At 42.3% G+C, this 15710-nt stretch overlaps 1 protein-coding gene across 1 annotated transcript in view; it reads left to right on the top strand.

Annotated features, from left to right (window-relative positions):
• Window positions 1–1131: 1131 nt before the first annotated feature.
• LOC115150051 (SWI/SNF-related matrix-associated actin-dependent regulator of chromatin subfamily D member 1) overlaps window positions 1132–15710 on the top strand; it is a 30595-nt gene continuing 16016 nt past the window's right edge. Inside the window, exons 1-3 of the mRNA XM_029692943.1 lie at window positions 1132–1360; window positions 14947–15122; window positions 15243–15408. Of these exons, the coding sequence (XP_029548803.1) occupies window positions 1175–1360; window positions 14947–15122; window positions 15243–15408 (528 nt within the window). The 5' untranslated portion in view covers window positions 1132–1174. The remainder of the gene's footprint in view (window positions 1361–14946; window positions 15123–15242; window positions 15409–15710) is intronic.

Below are 15710 nucleotides of genomic sequence, written 5' to 3'. Positions count from 1 at the left end.
TACGCGAATGGAATGATGAAACTCTAGCAATTACTGTGGTATTAGATGGCATATAGATTTACCACATGGCCTATGCATTTAAACGTCAGAAAGCAACTGCAAACATTTCAACAAGAGAGAAAAAGCACTCTCCACTGGCGGGAGTTTAGAGAGCGATGTATTATGGCAATCCTCTCCCTATAATTTGACATTTTGCGCTCCACCTGATCGTACGGCTGTAAAGCAAATCATCAATCTGTTCGCTCGCTCACCCGACCTGTGTTGATTGACAGTATTCTGGTCCAATCAGAGTGCCAATCAGATTGTGCGTTTCACTAGCCAATCTGTTGCCGTTTTTTTTGCGAGGGCGGTGCTACGGCTACTGTCTCTGGCTGCGTGTAGCGTAAACCACGTAGACTGTGCCACAAAATGAGAGATAAAACATTACAAAACATGGCCAGATCATTTCAAATCATCCATCTCAAGTCCAGTGGTGGTTCTAGACCATTTCAACTGGGGGGGCCAAGCTGGGGCCAGTTGTACTGTTAGAGGGGCCAGTTACATTAGACGTTATTGTTGTCATATCGTTTTCTTCACTGCATTGCAGGCATTAGCAGGCAACAGACCATGTTCCTAATCACCATCTGTCTAATAACGGATGTAAAAAAACAACGATAGCAAAAATGAGTTATGTAAAAATGATTTCATACTCCACATTTAGGGGGGCCACAAGGGGGTCCAAAATTGTTGTCACAGGGGCACTGCCCCCCCAGAACCGCTAGTGCTCAAGTCGAGTCTTGAGGCTCCAAGTCCAGGCATTTGTTTTTACCCCCTTTTTCGTGATATCCAATTACAATCTTGTCTCGAGTCCACAACTCTGGTAGACATACTAGAAATACATTAATATTAAAATTTTAACCTGTTTGAAGGTGAAGAAAAATGTATAACCTGTGCTAACTGTAAAACTCCTGACTCCAGAATACAGAAAGGGTTTACATGCATTTGGTTGTTTTTATTTTGAAACTGCTTTCATAGGGTGCTGTAGATTGTAACATGTTTACCTCAATAAGGGCTGGTTGTATGGAAATGAAACAGCAGAGGTTGCTGTCGTAAAAAGAAACGCTCCGCTACATCAACTAGACTACTCTCGCGATAGTTCCGTTCCACGATCCGGCGGCGGAGACATCCAGGGGAGATGGCGGCCAGAGGTAGTTTTCAATCGGCTCCAACGGGAGGTGGTGGCGGGGGAATGGGACCCGGACCCCAGGTGCAAGGTGGAGGACCAGGCATGGGACCTGGAACACCTGGAGGAAGGATGGGACCCTCATCGGGCGCACAGAACCACCTTTACCGATCTCCGATGCCTGGGCCTGGATACCCGGTGAGCCACGATTCAACGGCTAACGTTAGCTAGAACAAAGCCGTTTTCCAAAGCGGTAGTTAGCCTATACTGTACTAATGATATGTAGTTAACGACGGGGTACCGTTACGTTACTCGTAAAGGCCCCTGATTACTGATTGTCGTCCTTGATTTATTGTTTTGTGGCTATTCACGCTGTTATGTTTATGCACAACTAGTTAGCTAGCTATTGTAGCTAACTACACTTTGTAGATGACCACCACCTACCGCGCTAGCTATGAGCTAACTCTGTCCCCAAGTGGCGGTTAAAATTAATACGTTAGCTAAACTAGCTAGTTAACGGTCTAACTAACTAGCCCATTTGCTAGTAGTTTGGCGTGTGTTAGCTAAAAGCTATCTGGGTAGCTAACCAAGTAAAATTTGATTTGATTTGTGTGGTTTTAAATCCGCGGTTGCCAGAAGATACAGAACCTACCGTTACTCCCGTTTACACAAAGTTACACTGGGGTCAGGACGCAATCCTGGTTACATTAGGAATGTGTTAGTAAATTCACTCTGGCTGTCTACTCTGATTTCAGGACACTCTTGTCTGAGTGTGCCAGAGCACTGAATAACCCTACCTACATGTACATATTACCGAAATTACCTCGTCTCACCTGTACCCCAGCACATTGGCTCAGTACCCGTACCCCAATAACGATTTTGTAAATATATACTATATATATATGTCGTTATTGTATTGTTACTTTTTTTAAATGTTCATTTATTTAGTAAATATTTTCTTAACTGCGTTGTTGGTTAAGGGCTTGTAAGTAAGCATTTCACACTAAGGTCTAACTGTTGTATTCAGTACATTTGACAAATAAAATTAGATTTTTTTTAAAATTTGAATTAGAAAACCTGTTCAATTTGATGGTGTCAGTAAACGTCAGCAGAAAAACAATTTAAATGGTTGCCAGCAACACAGTCACTAACTAGATTACATGAAAACAGCCTAACCAGCTCTTGTAGGGCAAGTAAAATGGTCAGTGAGTTGTTCTTTCAATTGTGTCTGGAAGTAACTAGCAAGCTAGCCAACTTTAGCCAGTTAAGTATTGAGGGAAGTTTTTGAACCCATATCTTAAGTGGTGAGCACCACTGTGTCTTAATGTAACCCTGATTGCGTTCTGACCCCAGTGCAGCTCAGTGTAAACAAGCGTAACTGTAGGGTCTGTATATTCTGGCAACATCTGCAGATGATGGAATGAAAGGTGGTGTGTGCATCTCTACCACAGATGAGGTGTATAAATGTGAAGCGTCCACTTGGCGTTTCCACTCACTACTAATTTTCCCATCGATGAAACATTTGATCACAATACAGTTTTCTATTTCCAAAACTAAAATCTGTTATGAACAGAGTGGACTATGTTTAGTAGACTACCCTTTGAAAAAGTTTTTTTTAAAAATAGTGTTGTTTAGGAGTGCAAAGGCTTATTGAGTTATATACAGCACAAGCACACTTCACATAGGAGGCGTTCCCTAACAGAACTATGTAGATGTATGCTAGAACGGGCCAATAGGATCTCGCTGGCTTGTGCTTGGCTCTGCCCACCTCCTTGCTTGTTCTGCCCACTGACTCATTTGTTCCCATTGGAAACGGCAGGCTGTGGTCTATCTGGGTTTCGTTTAAATCTTTGTCTCTACTGTAGTTATCAGGGGTTCCCAAACTTTTTTACTCAGGCCCTCCTTCCAGCATTGGGGAACATGTTTTCTCTAAATATGCATTGTTGTACAGTTTAAAAGTAAAATACACAGGATTTCAGAGTCAGCGATAATCTCTGAATTCAGGGTTTGTGAAGTTATACCGAGGCTAAATATATAAGCTTTCCACAACCATAACACCCACTAATAATTTCATTATTTTATAAAAAGTAGTTTTACCTGCTCTTTGCAATAATCACTGATCTGTCTTTGTAGTCTGTCTATGAAGACTGTTACAAGTTTAACTAGAACCATGCAGGATGCTCATTCATTAAGAATGACTAACTTGTTGTTGTAGGCATTAGGCTATAGAAAATAAACACAGATCTCATCAATAATCTCTCAAGGCTACATTCTCGTGACTAGCCAGCTAATCTTTATATTTCAAGTTTAGCCAACTTGGATCTATCTGCTAGCTAACAAGGTTGAACAGTTGAATTGTTATGAACACACCCTTCTGTCTGTATCCAACTGTTTGAAAAGCATGACAATGCCGCTGTGCACAAAGTGAGGTACATACAGAAATGGTTCGTCGAGATCGGTGTGGAAGAACTTGACTGGCCTGCACAGGGCCCTAACCTCAACTCCATCGAACAACTTTGAGATGAATTGGAACGGCGACTGCGAGCCTAATCGCCCAACATCAGTGCCCTACCTCACTAATGCTCTTGTGGCATTTCCACTAGATGTTCCAACATCTAGTGGAAAACCTTCCCAGAAAAGTGGAGGCTGTTATAGCAGCAAGGGGGGGAACAACTCCATATTAATGCCCATGGTTTTGGAATGAGATGTTCGACGAGCAGGTGTCCACATACCTTTCATCAACTATGTTTCTATTACTGGGCGTTACAGGGTAACGTTGGTTTATACAAAACTCTGTCATATATGTTTCAATTAATCTGCTCTTGATGATACTGTCTTTGTTCTCGATTCGGAGAAAAGGGTATCTTATAAATGTCCGTGTCCAGTTGCAGGTGCTTCTATAAAAAGCTGAAATATATTAAATCCATATTTTGTATCAAGTGAGAAATGCCTCTTGCCTGTGTGTAGATCTTTGTTTTGGTCACATTGTGTGACACGCGAGCAGTACATTTGGATTTAATATCTTTCAGTTTTCTCTGTTTTCATTATCATCATCATGAGGTATTCTAACTCAGCCAAGCAGAACCTAGAGACTTCCTTAATATTAGAGATTGCGTGCCAGCGGTGGTTAACACACCTCCCCCCTTGAGCTTACCAGATGCTGCTGCTCTATCCTGGTGACGCATAGAGAAACCACTATATTATCCATGTCTTTGTTCAGCTGTGACTCTGACAAATAAGATATTACAATTCTTCAGGTCCCATTTGATAGTATAGTCTTGAACAGAGCTTGTCTAGTTTCTTCTCCAGTGATTGTACATTCACCAAAAGAACAGAGGGTAGAGGCGGTTTATGTACTCGCCGATTTTAGTTTCGTCAGGGTGCCCGCACGTCGACCTCTCTCGCACTGTCTCGTTCTCTTCCGAGTCTCAGGCATATTTTTGTCCTGGTCCAGTGTGAGCCGTATGTCCTGAGCCTCTGACTCGTTGAAGTAGAAATCTTTGTGTTAGTTAGTGATCGCTGTTCTGATGCCCAGAAGCTCTTCTGGGTCATAAGGAACCATTGTGGAAACAATAGTTAATATCAGAGAGGAGAAAAAAAGCAGAAAATAGCAGAATTGATCCGGAGCCCGTAAAATGGCTTCTATCTATTGCAGCACCATTTTAATGCATTTAGAATTACAAGCAGGTTAGTTGAAACATCTATGGCAGCGTTTGGTATAAGCTAACCCAGCGATGGGCAACTTTGATGGGAGTGGAGGGACACAAAACTTATGAGGGGCTGTAGTGGCTCGTGGGTCTACGTACCCACATCCATACCCACATATGCAGTTATTCCCCTGAAAAGCATTTCTCGGTGAAAGAAAGATCTGTCTACTTTTGTCTCATGTCACTGCCTGGATCACAAAATCGTACCTCACCGGCAGCAGTGGCGTCCTTCCTAGTCACTCTGCCACACATTCTATAAGCTTCAGAACAACTCCCTAGTTGTTGTGTAGAAAACCAAGGTTGCACAGACGTGTAAAATCGATCCGTTGAGAATTTTAATGGCTGTTGAATTCTTCATTCCACTCACACACAGTAACGTCCATTTATTACTGCAAAGATACATCCACCTTGATTTTTTTCTTGGCATGTAAACTGCAATGTTCTTCTGCTCTCTCGAAGACCGGGCAAAGGGTTTGCAGATAAAACGGCAATAAAGAACAAATATTTTCCTATAGCGTTTGAGGCACGCTTCGGTGATGAGTTCTCGTCCAGCAACTCCATCTATTAGTGTACAGAATCACAAACCTCTGCTTTAGAACCTCGTCTATCTACATGACGCACTGAAATCACTATGGCGACAAATGTGAGAATACATTCTCCAATGTGGATGAAAACTAAAGAATAAATGGATGGCTGAAGGTAGGGTGCAGAGTCATGGTCATTAGATACCAAACAGACTGAAACGGGGAGAAACTACCCGATCTTATCCGATAAGGCTACATTTACACAGGCAGCCCAATTCTAATCTTTTGGCCAATTATTGGCAAAATAGCTGATCTGATTGGTCAAATGACCCATTTAGAGGAAAAATAATCAGATTTGGACTGCCTGTGTAAATGCACGCACATTTTTGTTTTCCATTAAATAACATTTTGAAACATTTGACCACAGGTGTGCCCTAATGAACACGACCCAGGTGTTGTGGTCTGTAGACAGTCAGACATGTAGACAGTCAGACATGTAGACAGTCAGACATGTAGACAGTCAGACATGTAGACAGTCAGACATGTAGACAGTCAGACATGTAGACAGTCAGACATGTAGACAGACAGACATGTAGACAGACATGTAGACAGACAGACATGTAGACAGACATGTAGACAGACAGACAGACATGTAGACAGACATGTAGACAGACAGACAGACATGTAGACAGACAGACAGACAGACAGACATGTAGACAGACAGACAGACATGTAGACAGACAGACAGACATGTAGAAGACAGACAGACAGACAGACAGACAGACATGTAGACAGACATGTAGACAGACATGTAGACAGACATGTAGACAGACAGACAGACAGACATGTAGACAGACAGACAGACATGTAGACAGACAGACAGACAGACATGTAGACAGACGTAGAGAGAGTCAGAGACTGCAGCTTGCAGTAGAGAACAGGAGAGGGTAGAGCTGAGACAAAAAACTAAAATTACAGACGTCACCTTCCTCTTAGTGCCTCATTAAGCTGTACGTCATTTATTTTTGGTGATTTTGCTACAAAATGTTCCTGTAGATTGTTCTGAAACCATTATTTGTAGAGATGCACCGATGCCGATACCCTCCTTGCCAAAAATAAACTGATAACCGATATTTACAATTTTAGCGGCCTTTTAAGCATTCTAGTACAGGTAAAAAGTTAACACACACACATGGACGCAGCATTCTAAGGCACTGCATTTCAGTGCAAGAGGCGTCACTACAGTCACTGGTTCGAATCCAGGCTGTATCACATCCGGGCGTGATTGGGAGTCCCATAGGGCAGCACACAATTGGCACAGCGTTCGCCCGGGTTTAAGCGGGGTAGGCCATCATTGTAAATAAGAATTTGTTCTTAACTTCACTAGGGTAGGGGGCAGCATTCGGAATTTTGGATGAAAAGCGTGTCCAAATTAAACTGCCTGCTACTCAGGTCCAGAAGCTAGGATATGCATATAATTGGTAGATTTGCATAGAAAGTACTATTATTTTGAAAGGCTGTTTTTCCATTGAAAGCCTATCCACCATACAAAGACTTAGGACCCAGTTCATGATCTCTATGGCTTCTTCTACATGTGGCCAGTCTTTAGGCATTGTTTCAGGCTTTTACTCTGAAAAATGAGGGAGATACAGCACTTTCAATGAGTGGACAGTGGAAATTTCCAGACATCAGTCCAGCGTGTGATCGGGAGTGCGCCTTTCTTGTTTCTCCTTTTCTATTGCACCAACAAAACTGAGATTTTTGGACATAAAGAGGGACATTATCGAACAAAACAAACATTTATTGTGTAACATGGAGTCCTGGGAGTGCCACCAGATGAAGATCATCAAAGGTAAGTGATATATTTAATCGCTATTTCTGACTTTTGTAAGTCCTCTCCTTGGCTGGAAAATGTCTGTATGGTGTTTTGTGGCTAGGCGCTGTCCTAACATAATCACATGGTGTGCTTTCGCCGTAAAGCCTTTCTGAAATCTGACACAGCGGCTGGATTAACAAGACGTTTATCTTTAATCCTATGTATAACACTTGTATCTTTCATCAATGTTTATGAGTATTTCTGTAATTTGATTTGGCTCTCTGCAATTTCACCGGATGTTATTTGAGACAACGCGCTGAACATAACGCGCCATGCCTTTTTGAAATCGGACACTGTGGTTGGATTAACAAGAAGTTTATCTTTAAAATGGTGTAATTATGGGATTTCTGTTTGAATTTGGCGCCCTGCAATTTCACTGGCTGTTGTCGAGGTGGGATGCTAGCGTCCCAATGATACCAGAGAGGTTAACTGACTTGCCTAGTTAAAGGTTACACACACCACACTGACCAAAAAGTTATTTTGTTGGCATTTACGTATGTCCCCATTACCAGTAAAACATAATCAAAACCTCTTTCTTTCACTTGCTATGCTGTTTTGTTGTTCATTTTTTCAGTTTCATTCTCAACCAGGATTTCATCATACATGTCAAGCAGTTAAGTTTCAGCTCTGAAATACAGTGTAGACATTGTTTAATGTTGTAAATGACTATTGTAGCTGGAGACAGTTGATTTTTTATAGAATATCTACAGTGGAATATTTACAGCGCAAACTGTCTCTAACCAGAATCGAAAGTGGGAGGACCCGGTGCACACCCGGTAAGAGGACAAGTACATTAGTGTCTCGTTTGAGAAACGGACGCCTCACAAGTCCTCAACTGGCAGCTTCATTAAATAGTACCCGCAACACACTAGTCTCAACGTCAAGTGAAGAGGCGACTCCGAGATGCTGGCCTTTTAGGCAGAGTTCCTCTGTCCATTGTCTTAGAGCCAGTTTGTGCTGTTCTGTGAAGGGAGTAGTACACAGCGTTGTACGAGATCTTCAGTTTCTTGGCAATTTCTCACATGGAATAGCCTTAATTTCTCAGAACAAGAATAGACTGACGAGTTTCAGAAGAAAGTGCTTTGTAGCTGGCCATTTTGAGCCTGTAGTCGAACCCACAAATGCTGATGCTCCATATACTCAACTAGTCCAAAGAAGGACCGTTTGATTGCTTATTTAATCAGGACAACAGTTTTCAGCTGTGCTAACATATTTGCAGAAGAGTTTTCTAATGATCAATTAGCCTTTTAAAATGATAAACTTGGATTAGCTAACACAACGTGCCATTGGAACACAGGAGTGATGGTTGCTGATAATGGGCCTCTGTACGCCTATGTAGATATTCCATAAAAAATCTGCCGTTTCCAGCTACAATAGTCATTTACAACATTAACAATGTCTACACTGTATTTCTGATCAATTTGATGTTATTTTAATGGACAAGAAATGTGCTTTTCTTTCAAAGACAAGGACATTTCTAAGTGACCCCAAACTTTTGAACGGTAGTGTATGTATTTGATCAAAACAGTAAAACTATTCTCCCTCTCTGAGTCAACTACTCACAACATTTTATGCACTGCAGTGATAGCTAGCTGTAGCTTATGCTTTGAGTACTAGAGTCATTATCTGATCCTTTGATTGGGTGGACAACATGTCAGTTCATGCTGCAAGAGCTCTGATAGGTTGGAGGGCGTCCTCCGGAGGTTGTCATAATTACTGTGTAAGTTTATGGAAGCGGGTGAGAACCATAAGCCTCCTAGGTTTGTATTGAAGTCAATGTACCTAGAGGAGGACGGAAGCTAGCTTTCCTCCAGCTACACCATGGCGCTACCCTACAGAGTGCTGAGGCTACTGTAGACCTTCACTGGGGGAAAAAAGTGTATTATAATCAATTATTTGGTGACGTGAATATATTTAGTATAGGTTTATCTTAAAAGGATAACTTATGTTTTACAATTTGTTTTGTTTTTATTAAATTTACTGATGGCGGTCCTCCCCTTCCTCCTCCTCCTCGGAGCCTCCACTGGTATATCATATATTTTTCACGTCGTAATAGTATTAATGGAGCAACTTTACCACTGGAGTAGGCTGTAGTTAGTATGGTTTAGATGTGCCAGCGGAGCGCGTCATTTACAGTGAGTAGACCTACATCAAGTAGCCTATGCCTAGCGCTGGAACATTTTGTAGGACATTAGCCTACATTTTACTGATAGCCATGTGTAGGCTAATTTGATTAATCTATTGAGCAGCAATATCATATTTAGAGTTCGCAATCTAGTTTTGAGTTCTCACCTTCCTCATTTGGAGGAAGGTGCTGCTGATAATGCAAAGTAACTAACTGTACATTAAACATTTTATTATTGTTGTATTTGTTGTTGTCGAGCAAAATGGGTTACATTTATCGCGATATTACTTTTTGTCCATATCACCCAGCCAGCACCCCCAAAAAGTATTTGTTAATTTATTGGGGATTTGTCGTTATTGGAAAAAATGTGTCAATTTATCAGGATATGGATTTTTTTTTATATACTGCCCATCACTAGGAGAGGGCAGAGGGCTTCAGCGTTGATGAGCAAGGCACACATCACACAGCACAGCCCCCCCTCCAAGTCTGTAGAGAGGAGAGGGAAAGGAGAGAGGGTGTGTGCATCAGCGTTGATGTGAGCAGAACAGATCAGACAGCCCTCCCTCCAAGGCTGCAGAGAGGAGAGGGAAAGAGAGGTGTGCCTCTGGCTGGAGCCATACCGGTCTGTTCTGAGGGCGTCTCGTCTATCCTCTCCTCTGCCTACTAGCTACCGTCTCTATATAAGTACTCATGCATTCAGAAACACGAAGTCGCCTGTTTGAGTTCCTAGCACATGGATTGGTGAGTGATTTGGTTGTGTGTTGTGGATGATTTTTGTTGCTATCGTTTTTTGAGGATTTTTTTGCAGTAAAATTTCCAGGTTATTTCACCTTATATCTGAAATATTTGATTGGGTAGTGAAAAGATACATTTTGTTTCTTATTTAAGGATTTGCAAACTTTACATAATTTAAGATGACTATTATATATTTTTATTGTGAATGTAAAATAAGTTGGCCTTGATTCAATATAAGGATGTTGTAATTCAATCTGTATTTTGTTGTCTAGTGCTGATGTTTGTTATATTGTCCTTGAATGATCGTTCAATTTAGTTCCGATCTACATTAAATATCAGAGCATTTCTACCTGTATTTCAACACATGGATTTTTTTCACTTGTTGCTGCTCACCAATGTTTCCTGTATACTCAACAATGTTTCTTGAATGCGTATCCTATTCATGAGTCTTTTAGTTATTCATAAATAATGATGAGGAATTTAGTAGAGTTTTCATGCCATTGAAACAGCCTCTATCCAGAGAATCACCTTGTTTGTACAATTCCTTCCACTACCATCCTCACCAAGCCACATCCTTGACCCTGACTGGTATGGTACCGAACAGAACTTATCTGCAGTGTTTTTCTCAAGTGAGTAGAGTAGCCAGCCAAATAGAAAAAGTAGCCAGCCAGGCGCCCCCCGGCCGAAGAAGCTCTGTTTTGGTGGCATCTGGAACATTCTAATGCCTTGATTCCATCTTAAATACACAGTGAAATTATTGAATACTTTATTGAGTTTACCTCCCAGATTGGAATAATTTGTTGTCGTATTGTGAAGAAAGACATTACTTTACAATTTATATAACTGAACATGTGTATTGTATTCAGTGTATTGTTAGAAACCTTTTTTAACAATTAACTTGTCTTCTCTTGAGATCGTAAAGTTGTATTTACAATTTTACTGCAAGATATCAATTGCCACAATGTTTGTTCTTCATATTATGGATTTTATTAAAACAGACACATTATCTTAAAAATACATTTTAAGGTTTTGTTTTTCCAGGTTATATGTTTTTGCTCTCAAAATTTATTTTTTTTAAAATAGAAAAACAACAATGTGATGTAAGTCCACAGCAATGCTTAAACCACACCAGCAGACTGCTTTTGAGGTCTGAAAAATCTGAGATGTTGAGTTTTGTTGGTGTATTTCAAAATAAATTATTTAACCATTATTTAAGTGGGAAAGTCAGTTATGAACAAATTCTTATTTACAATGATGGCCTACCAGGGAACAGTGGATTAACTGCCTTGTTCAGGGGCAGAACGACAGATTTTTACCTTGTCAGCTCGGGGATTCAATCCAGCAACCTTTCGGTTACTGGCCCAATGCTCTAACCACTAGGCTACCCCAAAAGTTACCCTTTAATTCCAGTGGACACCTAGCAAGAGGCTGTTGTTTAGCAGTGGTTTTGTAGCACACGTGATCATAGAGTTTGCAAAACAAATACACATTGGATTGCTAAAAATAATCATATCATTCTGGCAGGTAATTGTATGCTATTTTGTAGTTAACATTTATTTGAGAATGTTTTTGGGGAAAGCCTTCGGTTTGCATTAGCATCACCGCTAACGGCTACAAAAAGTGGTAGACATGCACCACACACACAGGCATTCTTTCATTCTTGTTGCCTCTTCAGAAGGTGGCAGGAAATGCGAATCACTGATGCATTCTGTTCATGTCTTTATGATAAACTTGGGCAAATTTTTATAAATGTTCAATACCTTTAGTTGATTCCCTACAAAGTTCAATACATTTAGTTGATTCAATACCTTTTTGAATATTGTTGAATTCCGTTTTAATGCCTGGATTTCGTGAATGCCCTAATTATCATATTATCATATTTGGACCAGAATGAGTCTCTAAATGCAGCCACTGACTGATGAGTCACTCACTTTAGTGTCACTGTCTGGCAAGCCCCGACATCCTAAGAAAGGAAACCAAAGAAATCCTTTGGTTTACTTCGCCCGATAGGATACAATGGACATATAATCACACTGCATAATTTATGAATGTCAAAGGCATATAGAAGACCAACGTTGTCAGTTCAACAGCTTTTATAAACTAGTTAACCCTTGCTGTTCAGTTGTCAATAAAAGAAGGCTGGCCATGCGAAGCACGCAAAAATTAATTCAACGTATGTGCCAGAACAATAATTAGGCTAAGAACTCAGACGCACTGGTAGGATTTTCAAACGTTTGCCTGCCGACAGTACCTCTAAACAGTGTTGACAGTCAATCTCTTGTGTTCACACAGCAATAACCTTGGAAGTCGTCAGCCACTCAGCCTTGTTAAAATACTCCAAACCAGAAGGTGGCAGTAGCGTTGTTTGGCAATGCATATCCTGTGCGTATTGCTTATGGTCTAGATTCCAAGCTATCTGCGCTGATGTTGCTATTGTTGTAGAAATCACTTGTTGTTACTAGCCAGATGGCCACAGCTAGATAACTACCTAGCAAGATGACGAAGAAACAATTTAATTCACCCCATTATCCCATACTGCCAGTGCCAGCCCATAGCCAAGTGTTTAGCTAGCTCGCTAAGGACATTGCACTAACTCGGCAGCTGTTTCATGGAAACTAGCTAATCAATACTAGCTACATTTGTTAGCTATCTTGTAGGATGTATTTAGTGTTGTGTGCATTGCGTCTGTGCACTTAGCTAGCTACCATCCCATAGCCTACATATGAAGTCTGGCTGGCTCATCTGTGGATGTACGGAGAAAATACCCGCTTCCTCTTTTTTGGGGCTCCCCGCGTAGGGGGAGTAAAAACTCAGCGGACACTATGAAAGCTTAAACCAAGTTATTCTTCCCAGAGGATCAATACAGCTGCATTAGACAAAAAACTTTTCACACAAGCACTGATATTTAACCCTTCCTCCTAGGCTGAGTCTCCTACATATCTGTACAAACATTGTATCTTTCCTGCTAGGCAGGACACTAAGTGATGCGGGCCATAAACTTGTATTTCTCCCTTAACGTGACCTGATCTTGACCCCCTCCCCTCACTAATCCATGGCTCTCTCCCCTTATCAATGCCTGACCTGGACCCCCTCCATCACTAATCCATGGCTCTCTCCCCTTATCAATGCCTGACCTGGACCCCCTCCATCACTAATCCATGGCTCTCTCCCCTTATCAATGCCTGACCTGGACCCCCTCCATCACTAATCCATGGCTCTCTCCCCTTATCAATGCCTGACCTGGACCCCCTCCATCACTAATCCATGGCTCTCTCCCCTTATCAATGCCTGACCTGGACCCCCTCCATCACTAATCCATGGCTCTCTCCCCTTATCAATGCCTGACCTGGACCCCCTCCATCACTAATCCATGGCTCTCTCCCCTTATCAATGCCTTTCCCTACACTCAGTACATTCCAAGCTTAATTGCACCCACCATATACATATCCTCCTACACCAGAGGTTAATGGTTATGGCACAACTCATTTCTCTATTACAACTAATGATTAATAAGGATTTAAAGTTCATAAATCCAAACTATCAGTACTCTCCTTCCTCCGTGTGAAGAAATTAGACTTCAACCAACCACAGCGCACACCAGGAGGCGGAGCAGACGGCAGACTGCGTTTCCCTTCCATTGCTCGCTTTGTGACTGACGGGTGACTATCCTATCAATAGATTGCTATAAGATGCATATCGTTCATTCTAGCGGGAGAGGGCTTGACAGACTAGCGAATTTAAACTTTTAAATGAGAAGTAGCCGGCTGTAAATGAGTCTAACCGGCTGATTTTAGCCGACAGCCGGCGCAAATGGAAAACGCTATCTGTTGAACACATTCGGTAGACCTCATCAAAAGGAGAATGTTTAGTCTAAGGCAGAACTAACACCTGCAAAGATGAATCTACCAGTAGATGATAGAAAAACATTTTGTTCCTCATCTCAACCATCAGTAGCACCTCTTCTCTCCACCTCTTTCTTCCTTTTCTCTCCCACAACCTCTTTTCTTCTCCCTTTTCTCCTCTTCTACATCTTTTCTCCTTTTCTACTCTTTTTTTCCTATCAAACACATTCATCTCTCCCTCCTCCAGACTCTAACCTCTCCCTCCTCCAGACTCTAACCTCTCCCTCCTCCAGACTCTAACCTCTCCCTCCTCCAGACTCTAACCTCTCCCTCCTCCAGACTCTAACCTCTCCCTCCTCCAGACTCTAACCTCTCCCTCCTCCAGACTCTAACCTCTCCCTCCTCCAGACTCTAACCTCTCCCTCCTCCAGACTCTAACCTCTCCCTCCTCCAGACTCTAACCTCTCCCTCCTCCAGACTCTAACCTCTCCCTCCTCCAGACTCTAACCCCTCCCTCCTCCAGACTCTAACCCCTCCCTCCTCCAGACTCTAACCCCTCCCTCCTCCAGACTCTAACCTCTCCCTCCTCCAGACTCTAACCTCTCCCTCCTCCAGACTCTAACCTCTCCCTCCTCCAGACTCTAACCTCTCCCTCCTCCAGACTCTAACCTCTCCCTCCTCCAGACTCTAACCTCTCCCTCCTCCAGACTCTAACCTCTCCCTCCTCCAGACTCTAACCTCTCCCTCCTCCAGACTCTAACCTCTCCCTCCTCCAGACTCTAACCTCTCCCTCCTCCAGACTCTAACCTCTCCCTCCTCCAGACTCTAACCTCTCCCTCCTCCAGACTCTAACCTCTCCCTCCTCCAGACTCTAACCTCTCCCTCCTCCAGACTCTAACCTCTCCCTCCTCCAGACTCTAACCTCTCCCTCCTCCAGACTCTAACCCCTCCCTGTCTCTTCTCTCCTCCCTCCAGAGACCAGGTGGGATGCCACCCTCCAGCCGTATGACACCCCAGGGTCCGCCCATGGGGCCTCCAGGCTACGGCTCCAGCCCCGTGTCCCGACCAGGGATGCCTGGCGTCATGGATCCCTCCCGTAAGAGGCCTGCTCCCCAGCAGGTCCAACAGGTCCAGCAACAGCGCAACCAACAGTAAGATCTGACTAGCCATCGGTATTTGTTATTTTAGGCTTGAATGGATTTACTTCAACAGTAATATTTTATTTTTTCGTTCCTTATAAACTCCCACTGTATTGTTTTGTTCAATTGCAGTACAAAGAAGAAGAAAATGGCGGATAAGATTTTACCTCAGAGGATCCGGGAGCTGGTGCCAGAGTCTCAGGCCTACATGGACCTGCTGGCGTTTGAGAGGAAGCTGGATCAGACCATCATGAGGAAACGTCTGGACATCCAGGAGGCACTCAAGAGACCCATCAAGGTAACAAATATGGAGTTATGTCCTCACTAGGGCCAAGGCTTGTATTCATAAAGCTTTTCAAATTGTATTTGTCACATGCTCCGAATACAACCGTTGTAGCCCTTAACCAACAATGCAGTTTTAAGAAAAATAAGTGTTAAGTAAAAATAGGTAGGTAAAAAAATAAAAATAATGAAAGTGCAGCAGTAAAATAACAATAGCGAGGCTATATACAGGGGGTACCGGTACAGACTCAATGTGCAGGGGCACCGGTTAGTTGAGGTAATATGTACATGAAGGTAAAGTGACAATTTTTTTTTATT

This window comes from Salmo trutta, chromosome 16 (assembly GCF_901001165.1).
Source record: "Salmo trutta chromosome 16, fSalTru1.1, whole genome shotgun sequence".
Classification (NCBI taxonomy): Eukaryota; Metazoa; Chordata; class Actinopteri; order Salmoniformes; family Salmonidae; genus Salmo; species Salmo trutta.
This window is presented reverse-complemented; position numbering and strand designations above follow the sequence as displayed.